The sequence below is a fragment of the Sinocyclocheilus grahami genome, unplaced genomic scaffold (assembly GCF_001515645.1).
Source record: "Sinocyclocheilus grahami isolate Dianchi unplaced genomic scaffold, SAMN03320097.WGS_v1.1 scaffold493.1, whole genome shotgun sequence".
In the NCBI taxonomy this organism is placed as follows: Eukaryota; Metazoa; Chordata; class Actinopteri; order Cypriniformes; family Cyprinidae; genus Sinocyclocheilus; species Sinocyclocheilus grahami.
Genome location: NW_015505672.1, coordinates 399999 through 411097, shown reverse-complemented (window position 1 = coordinate 411097; position 11099 = coordinate 399999). Strand labels below are relative to the sequence as shown.

At 36.9% G+C, this 11099-nt stretch overlaps 1 protein-coding gene across 3 annotated transcripts in view; it reads right to left on the bottom strand.

Annotated features, from left to right (window-relative positions):
• Positions 1–262: 262 nt before the first annotated feature.
• LOC107554179 (MTSS1-like protein) overlaps positions 263–11099 on the bottom strand; it is a 78156-nt gene continuing 67319 nt past the window's right edge. Inside the window, exons 8-17 of one of the 3 annotated variants that reach the window (XM_016236607.1) lie at positions 9560–9717; positions 9099–9206; positions 8900–8997; positions 8477–8567; positions 7128–7244; positions 5627–5737; positions 5332–5488; positions 4978–5004; positions 3731–4002; positions 263–2352 (exon numbers count right to left, since the gene is read on the bottom strand). In XM_016236607.1, the coding sequence (XP_016092093.1) occupies positions 1747–2352; positions 3731–4002; positions 4978–5004; positions 5332–5488; positions 5627–5737; positions 7128–7244; positions 8477–8567; positions 8900–8997; positions 9099–9206; positions 9560–9717 (1745 nt within the window). In that variant the 3' untranslated portion in view covers positions 263–1746. The remainder of the gene's footprint in view (positions 2353–3730; positions 4003–4977; positions 5005–5331; positions 5489–5626; positions 5738–7127; positions 7245–8476; positions 8568–8899; positions 8998–9098; positions 9207–9559; positions 9718–11099) is intronic. The other 2 variants (XM_016236608.1, XM_016236609.1) reach the window with 2 other exon arrangements.

The window sequence follows — 11099 nt, the reverse complement described above, 5'->3', positions numbered from 1 at the left end:
AAACAGAAAAACAGAATCACTTTAATTAACAACATACATCCAAACATTCTGCACACGCTTATTTGCAGGAGAAAGCTATTATAACGAGCAGTTAGTAATGTTAACTTCTTATTGCAATCTTTCTGGTAAAAATTGATATTGTCAATATCAATATCCAGATTTTAGGTCCAGATTTGCTGCGCTTGTTTGAAGGGCTGTACAATTTGGCCAAAAATGTTATAATTACATAAATATGACAGTAAAATATGAATTGTACTGTACATTTTTTTTTTTTTTTTTTTACAGTGCAACTATACAATAATTGAATCAAAATAACTCTTTTTTCAAACCGTAAAGCTTTTCTTTTGTTGACAAGTCAGCATTTTATAAGCGCTTCTCATTCAAAGTTTGGGAAGATGGATGGTGCATGGTGTGTTTCCAAATACACGTTATAAGTGTCCCAAACTTACAAGTTCATGTGGATCAGATGAGATTTAGAGATACTGAAATCATCGGCTCATCAGCTGTTCGTGTGTAAAAGAATACAGTGCCTATATATTAATTTAATTAAATCAAAGCTATTGTAATTTGATATTGATCGCAATAAGCCAAATCACATCTCAGTCCACCCCCCCCCGAATTTAAGATGCACTAAAAGTTTCATGAGATCTGACTGAAAGTGAAAAGACAAGTATACCCTACATTTCCATTGAATAAGCTTTACTTAAATTGGTGGAGGGATGGGACACTGATTTCAAACAAAGAAGGCAACTTGCAACAGAATGAATTCAATCTATAAACCTAACGCAACCATTCACTTTCTTTTCAGGTAATAATAAATGAGTTTAAAGAAGTTTTTTTAATTCAAAGACAAAAAAAATGCTCAAAGTCATGGGCCACAAGTTTGAGGTTTTATGAATCAAGTCAATATAAATCCTCCAGGAGAGCATGTTTATGCGCATCTACGGGGCTACAGCATCAAAGCTTTGGTAAACAAACGATTAAAAATGATTCAGAATCAAACGGGTTGAATAAATAACCACAGTGATGCCTTCGTAAGCTCTCACAGTCATAAGCAACACAAATAAGATCCACTATTCCAGTCCTTCATTCATCCACCCAATCACATCGCTCCTTCCCTCCCTCCATTCCTCTCATTGGCTGCATTCGCATCCAGTCATTGGGCGGATTAAAGGCAGTGGTGCAGTTTTCTGTTACCCTAAACTGTACAAAAATAGACGCCTAGTGCTGCTTTATCTAATTTCGAAAACCAACCAAGAAAACAAAATGAATAATAATACAAGTCTTTCAATTGATTCGCTAATATATACAGAAGTTTTTGATCTCTAACCAGAAGGCTGAGTGCTTTATCCTTGTGAATACAACATAAACAAATAACTTTAATATATCTTAAGCTCCGATGCTCAATCTAGATCTCTAAATACATATATATCTGTGCATATAGGTATACATATATATGTAAAGCACACAGTCTGCAGAATTAACTTTAATTTATTGACAGGCAACATTCGCACGGACACTGTGAAACGTTTGTTCGTCTAGCACAGTGTAGTTAAATCAAACGTCTTTTCTTGTGGCAGGAGTCGCACGTTAGTCAACAGTTTTGCCTCCACTTAAAAAAACAAAATATATGCAAACCGCAACATTAAAAGGCATGAAAAAAGTAAGTCACTAAACGAAAAGACGGAAAAGGCAATCGTAAAAAGTCACAGATGAATTCAAAGCACAGGAAAAATAAAGCTGAGATCAGTTGAGATGGTTGGGGGTGATTAAAGGTGCCGAACGATCGTTGGTAAGTGTCCGGCGTAGTTTGACTCCTCTCCGGATCATACTCAACATGTCACCTCCTCTGCCTGGATCAGGAACGCCGTCGACATGATCCACGCCAGGCTGGGCGGAATTGATCTGCACGCTTTCAGTGGGCACGCTAGAATTGTGAGCTGCCATGTTTTGAATCTGCTGCTGATTTTGATGTTTCTGCTGGAGCTCTTTTTGATGTATCTGTTGATATTGCGGCTCCTGCGGTTGGTGATTGTACTGTTGTTGATTATATTGTTGTTGTTGATGATGATGATGATGATGATATTGCCTCTGCTGCTGTTGGTGCAGTGCATACTGCTGTTGCTTGCTCATTTGATACAGCAGCTCTGTGCCGCCCACTGGTGGCTGCCCAGGAAACATGGAATAGTATGGAGGCGGCCCTGCACTCAGACTCTGAGTGGACGTACAGAGACTATGTCTGGTGTGAACCAGATCAGAGCCAGGAACCCTGTTACTCTGCGTCCCTCCAGGAGGGCACATGGTCTCCTCACTGCTCAGGCCGGCGGTAGAAACGGATGCCTTCAGCGGCACCTAAGAGCAGGATGAAAGTGGTTTTCATGGTTAATTTGATAAGAACATCAATAGAACACACTACAGGGATGTATAAAAACATATGGCCTCTTTCTTTGAGCAAGATGTTGCTAAAACAAAATTTAAAAAGCTAAGCAAATACATCCAAAATATTGTGAACAAATTCAAAAATTGTGCAATATCCAATTGGGATTTCTTTCATAACTTGAAACAAAGGAATTTCCCTAAGAATCAAATAAAGATTCCAATTTAAATTTATACAGGATTTGATTCTTGTTTAATTTTAGAGTCCTTATGGATCAGAACCCTACTTGTATTTCATTATTTTAATACATATTTTTATACATTAATACTAATATACGGGATATATATACTACCATTCAAAAGTTTGGGGTCAGCAAGATATACAGTGGGTACGGAAAGTATTCAGACCCCCTTAAATTTTTCACTCTTTATTATATTGCAGCCATTTGCTAAAATCATTTAAGTTAATTTTTTTTCCTCATTAATGTACACACAGCACCCCATATTTACAGAAAAACACAGAATTGTTGACATTTTTGCAGATTTATTAAAAAAGAAAAACGGAAATATCACATGGTCCTAAGTATTCAGACCCTTTGCTGTGACACTCATATATTTAACTCAGATGCTGTCCATTTCTTCTGATCATCCTTGAGATGGTTCTACACCTTCATTTGAGTCCAGCTGTGTTAAAGTCTTGTGCTCACCAAGGCTGCACTGATTTGATAAATACAGTAAAAACAGTAATATTGTGAAATATTTAAATAAATAAAAAATTCTATTTTAAAAATGTAATTGATTCCTCTGATGCAAAGCTGTATTTTCAGCATCATTACTCCAGTCTTCAGTGTCACATGATCCTTCAGAAATCATTCTAATATACAGATTTTCTGCTCAAGAAACATTTCTGATTATTATCAATGTTGGAAACAGTTGCATAATATCTTTGTGGAAACTTGGACATTTTTCAGGATTCTTTTGAATAGAAAGTTCTAAAGAACAATTTATTTGTATAACTCTTTTGTAAAGTTATAAATGTCTTTAATGTTAACTTTGATCAATTTAATGTATCCTTGCTGAATAAAAGTAAGGGTTAGGGTGACTGACCCAAAATTTTAAACAGTAGTGTGGGCTGTAAGCACATTAAATTATTATGTCCTACAGGGGCATTCATCTTATTTGTAGTTGTAAAAGTTATATTAGGAACAATGTGTTTGAAAATAATACTGTGCTGGAATTCTTTATGAAAATTCACAATCCTTCACAACCTGTTCCAAATTATAACAGATATTCCAGCAGGTCTCCTGAACACTGTTTAAGAATTTTCTGACTAGAGTTTGAGTAGATGAAGGACCTGTGGTGTGGAGATGGGGATAGGCACTCCTCCACTGATGGTCCCACGGCGGATGTTAGGCTTGCTGGAGGGTTTACGGCGAATGGTGGCCGTGTGGGGTCCTATAGGCTCCGGATCCATCAGCAGACTGACGGTAGATGCCGGCCTCTTGCTTTGAAACATTTTGCGGTAATTGAGGCTCAAGTCGCTGTTGCGAGGAATTGTGGAAGATTTATCAAATTCAGACTGGCTGTGGGCATCCTCTCCTCCATGCAGGGAGATGTAGTCATAGTCTGAAAGAGAGAGAAACGCAAAAAGAGGAGTCACACACGGTGTTAATGTTAAATGATAGCACTTCTATATTGTTTAAAAGAGAAAAATAATGAAATTCAAGCAGAAATTACATACGCAGGGAATGATAGTGGAAGAAAACACAACAGCTGCTCATCATGTCTCAAAATTTGATGTCAGGGTTTAACAATAAAGATGGCCCAACATTGTGAGTGTTTCGGACAGGACAGTGCATGTGTTTTTATACCTCGCAAACTCAGCTTGGCTTGTGTGATGTTTTTAACACCGTTGAAAGGCAGCATTATCTAATTGTTTAAATTTTAATTATATGTTTAAAGAGGTTTAAATTAAACCTACAAATGCATTTTATATATTTTTAATAGCGTGCATATATATATATATATATATATATATATAGAAAAATAAAAATGAAAAATAAAATAAACAAATATAAATAAGATAATTTTTTTTCTTTTGGACTAAATGCAAATGCAATAAATGCAAACTGCAAAGGGAAAATTCTGCAAATTTGAGATGCATATACAATTTTTTTTAAATAAGTATACTAAAATTAAATAAAACAAACCTAAAAATCTTATTATTGTCTTAGTCGTCACATTATTAATTAATTGCACTAAATTGACAGCCTTAAAAAAATGACTGCATGAAGAGAGCAGTACTGGATTACCTCCTAGAAAATGAATAAAACAGACAAACAAAAGCTCGGTTTGAGAGTGTCTTTCAGTTAAACTCAGGCAACATGAGAAAATGGACAACAGACTAACGAGATGCCACTAGTTATATCTCATGGTTGCACACACTCAAATCTTACGCATACAGATAACACTCTTTCAACAAAGGCACGCCTGCGATATGACATGGATTCCCAAAAATAAAGACATTTAATGTTGTTTATTATTTGGTATATGATCACAATGAGAATAATTAAGTCTATGCAATGACATTCAGAAACCTACCATATAGAGGAGGTTCTTTCTTTACCGCTGTAAAAGAACAATAAAGTACATTTAACATTTATACAAAGGCCCAGAAACATGCACTTTGGACAGCAATCTAAGCCTGTGATTCGTGCAAGCACATCAGATTTGGTCTAAAATTGGACCATAAAGCACATTTGATGCGCACACAAACCACAAATCAGATTACTGTGTTGAGGGTAAAAAAAAAGGGTAAAAATTGAGAAAAAGAAATCTAGACTGAGCACTGTTTATAATCTCTCCAAGTTGTGTGCAATGAAGATTTGAAAGGAAAATTATAGAAAATAATTAGAAAAAGCTCATGCATGTAAGTGTACATACACGCATACTGACCATGCTGCGAGGGAATGGTGTCTTCTGAGCAGGATGGCGTTGTCGTCTGGGTGCTGTATCCGCTGGAGCAGTGCAGGGAATCTCGGCTGGTCCGAGGAGCTTCTGAATTAAGCCCGCCTCCAAGAGCAAGAGCCAGCTGCTCCCTGGCTGACTGTGGCTACAGACAGCAATGAGAGCCAATCAGAGATCGGAAAAAGTGTCAATCACAATGATTCCAGTAGAATCAAAAGGTGTAAAAAAAAAAAAAAATCTCTTTTTGTTTAGAAATCATTCCTGCACTTAAATGAGCGTGTACCTTGCCCAAGGTGGAGAGTGCCCTGGCTCTCTCCTCATGCCCGCTGTAAACTTTGTGCAGTGGGGGCATGGAGGTCCCGTTCTCTGTGCCTGGAGAGTTCTGACCTTTTTCCTACACAAAAATATACTCGGTTACTCCATCTCAACTTAGTAAGTAACAAAAACAAAACACTACGACAAACTGTAGTTACAAGGTAATAAGGATTTAAAGCCAACATGAAATGGTGTTCACAAACCATTTTATCATGATGTGACATAATTAAGCAACATATTAAAATATAGGGCGGGACTTAATTTGATCCAACAGGAAATTTGTGGATCATGACAATGGGCGTTCCAGATCTGAATGCGAGTTTGCAGAGCACTGTGGAGGTTTTTTAACCAGGACATGGAGCTTGAAGGTCAAGTTCACCCATGCAATGGTAACTGGTTCTTTTTAATCATTTTTGCAACTACGTTCTTTTATTTACCTTTATTTGCTACAATTGCAGAATGCTTTATTCTAACAATGTTAACTCTTTTTCCACCACTGACACATTTTGCATAATTTTTGACAAGCTTTATTGATGCAAGCTTTGGATTGTTTTTTTTTTTCATTCTACAACTGATGTTGCTATATGGAAGTAAAAAAAAAAAAAATGAAAATATAAAAGTTTTTCTGCTTGAAAACATTTTTTTTCCTGAGATTTTTGCTTGAATTTTTTTATGATGTTGACAAAGAATGAATCAACTGGAATATTTTTTCTGTTGCTGAAAAATGAATATGTAAAAAGAAAAATAAACAGAAACCTCTGTTTACATATTCATACAACAGAATATTGTGGGGGCAATTTATGAAGATTTGTGAATATGATCAAAAATGTCTGCGGTGGCTGGCAACTTAAAAAGAATACTCTGGCAGGGAAGGAGTTAAACATTTCTACTTAAAATATTTGATATTTTACACAGGCTGCATTACCTACAAAAGTAGCCAAAAAATGAACCCTAAATCCTAAATTCTGCCATTGGTTAACATTAAACTATCAGGAGGAAAGGAAAAATAATGAAGGATTGTGAACATCTGCACACAAGACGACCAGAAATGTATTTAAACAGTCAGTTTTGATTTCATGTTGACTTTAACGACAGTTTGGTAAGTGTAGAAAAGTTCAGATGGGCCTGTCAGAGCATGCAGGTTTTTATTTGTAGATATGCAAACTGGTTAGTGTGTTTGTTTTAAGGCATGGGACTGATACTATATTAAAAAACAGACACTAAAAGCAGAATTTTTTTTTGTTTTAAATGGCTTCTTTCTCCCCTTGTACAGCTATCAGAAGGCGTCCCTCTCAATGGCCTGCAGAGGACGCTGTCTACCTTCACATAGACACAACCTCTACACATGCACGATGAAACCCACAGAAAAACACAGAAGAAAACCATCAGAGGTAAGTGTCCAGGAGTACATGCAACAGTAATGAATCCATCCACAGTCACACACAGCACTACACTGAGTCTATGCTCACAGTGCTCCTGTGCCGGAGGTGTTGGTGGCCCGTGCGAGGGATTGTGGGAGAATTCCCCTCACTGAGAGAACGAGTGCCTTCCTCCCCTCCAACCAGGAGGAGAGGACTGCATGAGCGCTGGGAGATGGAGGTGAGGGGCAGAGAGGAGTGGAACAAGAGAAAGATGAGATTAGATGAATCCAAGCCTCCGTCAAAATACAAACCCCCTTAGACCCCTAAACAAATTTCCTGGTTGAAAGTAACTGCTTTTGGGTATTCTATTCAGAAAATAGTAAAATGCCACTTGTTGATCCGTCTTTTAAATTACAAGTGTCACATAATGTAGCTACTATTGGTCAAATATAAGGCAAGACCCTAAAGGCAAAGCCACTGCTTTTTCATGCATGGCTGTTTCTGAGATATCTCACAATAGATACTTTTTTTCTCCTAGACTGAGCCAGAAATCATTTTAGCAGTACATACACCCAACTTAAAAGTGCTAAAAATAAATATCCAAAATCTCCCCTGTAAAACCTTTAATATGTCAACTAAATTAAACAAGAATTTTGGACCTGGCTTTATCCAATGATCAGATTTCAAATGCATGCAAATTAATGCATTTAATTATATTTGCTTAATTTACTTATTTAAACAACATTTCAGAAAACTTGCAATACAACGTTTAATGTCTTAATGTACTGTGATTAATGACCTGGGAATGTATGGTGATATCTATTAAATAAAAATGTCACCCTATTCCCCTGTGGTATTTTGCCATAATATTTCTTTTCGTCTCCACATTATGGTTAACTCGGCTAATACATTGGACTGATAAACTAGCATACTACACATAATCATAGCAAACTGTATTATAATTTAGTGTTCTCACAATATTAACCTATGCTACTTTTTTGTAAAACACTGAACTGTGTAATAAAACGGTTTAATTTTGTCAAATGTATTATCATGCATTTTATGTTACTATTTTAAGCATCACAACAGTGAAACACTACCTTATTTGCAATACACTTACACTGTACTACCCAGACAGACTACATTAAATATTTGATATTATTTGCACTGAAGCACTGTCCAATTATGATTGTGTACTGATGATCAATTTGCTGATTTGATCTTGGGGTCCAAAAAGGTTGGATTTTGAGGAGGGTTGGATTAGGCACCACAGCAAACACTGCAGGCTTTTATGGTGCTTGCAGCCGGATGCGCTTCTTTGGGCTGAATGAGGCTGCATGTGTGTTCTTGGAGAAAAATTATTCAAACTATTTGGGTTTCTTAGGGTTAATATACCAACTGAACTAGGTACCTTTTGGACCCATTGTTTTGTGTTTTGCCGCGTGTATCCAAGATACCTGTGTTGTGTCTGGTGCTCGCAGATGAAGCCCATCCACTGCACTGGAGATGGAGTCCAGAGATGGGACATGACGCACAGAGGTGTAGTTACTAAGAGAAATAATTTATACTGATTATTTACAATAACATGCAATTGTTTGTCACCTGCGCTCCTCTTTTTCCAAATATTTTCAAAGAAAAATAATATTATATATAAGGCAATGTGCAGTTAGCCGATCACTGTTACATATATCACTGTTAATTATATCTTACTGTAGAAAGCTTAAAAGGTTACCACTAAGAAAGACAGTCAATACAATGTTAAAAAAATAAAATAAAATTGGCCTAGCAGCAAAAAACACTACAATATAAATATAATAATCATCAATTTGCATGTTAGCTAACAGTTCTTGCAACACATTTCTTCCCGACACTGAACTCACCTGCTGATGCTGCTCTTGCGTGATAACGTGTTGCTAGGAGACGCGGGTGGAGTCTGATATGAGTAGCTGTAGTCTGAGCCTTTCAGATCAAGAATAACCTGCATAAACAAAACCAGACCAGGAAGTCAGAGTGCAAGAACATATACAGCTCTAAAGAACAAAACAAACATAATGTGCCTGATTAGAATCCATGCAGCACCTGTTCACTAGCAGGAGGCAGTGTGTTGGGATCAGCCGTCAGATTGCCGAGATCTTCTAGAATTGTCTGTAAGTGGGTGACTTCACCAAGCATGCTTATCTCTTCGTCCTGACATTACAAATAAAAAAATCAACGGTGTGATAATACTTAAGCAGAATAAAATAAAAATATATAACAGCACATTTTCATGGCAATCAAGTACTTTTCCCCCCCAAATTCTCATAATTCTAATGCATTCTGATGTAATAAATGACAATCTTCCTGTTTAATGAAAAGCAGCATCAATTAAAGGCATTAAACCAAATACTCTCACAACAGTCAGGTATTTTACAGTTCAAAATGTTCAAATATTATGGAAATGATAATGTAATGTAAAATGCTGACAAAATGGTGTGGTCTTAAGCCAGGCATTTTCTTTTTGCAAAATATAGTGCCTTATCAGAGTCTGCTCAGACACTCACCAGGAAAGGTTTGAGCATTGTGACGAATGAGCAGAATCTTCCTCTTTCCTCGATAAGTGCTCGACACACGGCTCTCTTCTCAGTCTCCTCTAAAACGGCGTAGCGTGTGTTGACGTCCTGAAGAGCGCTGTCCAGCTGCATCCGCACCTCACCTTTACCTGTGCAAACACAACGACATTTCATAAACCACTGACAGGATCAAAAAGACTTTGACTTTGTACTAAAAAGCACTCAAATTAATAAAGCAAAAAAAAAGCTAGACAGAAATATACACATATAAACAACAACAACTTTGTAATAATTGCAAAAACATGTAAAATTACTAATACTAAAATGAAATAACAATAAAAACTAATTCAATATATTGATAAATGTTATAATAGTATATAAATAGTATAATACTAAAACAACAGCTCTTTGTTGCTGACATTTGATGCTAAAACTCATGTTGTTTGCAACCACTAGGAGGCAGTACAGTTTCTATAAGCACTTAAGACACCATTGATATTTGCTGCAATGCTAATATCTGTTCAAAGAGCCTTGCTGTGCAGATTTCCTTGGTCATTCGTGACCAGGTGTGACGATGGATCTGGGGTCTCTGGTAATGGCACACAGGTGGACTGTATGGTGTGCATGTGTTCTTGTGTTGCATTTAAAGCCCAGCTGCCACTGAGACCCCCTCACATTCCATAGTAGATACTAGTAATACTACTACATAGCAGTGATCGACCAATACGGCTGTTTTTATTGACTGACATCGATATCTAGATTCCATGGTGCTAGGCGGCCAATATAATACAGCTTAATGATAGAAATAAGACATAAGATAACAGATTTCACTCAAACACTCTAAAATTCACTGAAAAACATGAATTGGCAAACATATTGATTAACAAGAAGTTAACAAGAAAAACAAAAAAGATGCAAAGTATTTACCATAAGAGCATAACAGTGATTTTTAATATGATATGATGACTGTTTCTGTCTCCTGGTGCTTTAACTGTACTGATGAAGTGCAATGGGAGAAATGTGAGGTTAATCACATTTAGAGGTTTGTTTACCTCATGCCAGCACACACACCACGTGAGGAGCTTTGAACACATGACCTGGCCTTTTCCTCTGTTTTTCATCTCTCAGCAGATGCGTCATCCCCAACACATCTCATCTAAAACGGTTTCTTTGCTTTTGCAATCACATTACTGCATTTTTCGACTGTGTATGCGTGAGTGCATCAGGACCAGAAATGAACTTTTCCATTAAGGGAATTCATTTCACATTTCACTTCAATGGTGGCAGCCGTCTATCTTAATTGTCCAGGGACATTTTTTGCCCCCTTCTCTTGAATTTGGGGAGCATTTTTGTTCATTTGTTGGCATTTTTGCCCTAAGCCCTTGCTAACTTCCAACCCTGGTGTGCATGATCGGGATGAGCGATACCTTTAATATTTAATCCTAATTTTATATTGTCAGCAAAAACATCACATATATATCATGCAAATGCACAAAAGGTTCTTTATAATGGGGGGGGGGGGGGGGGGGGG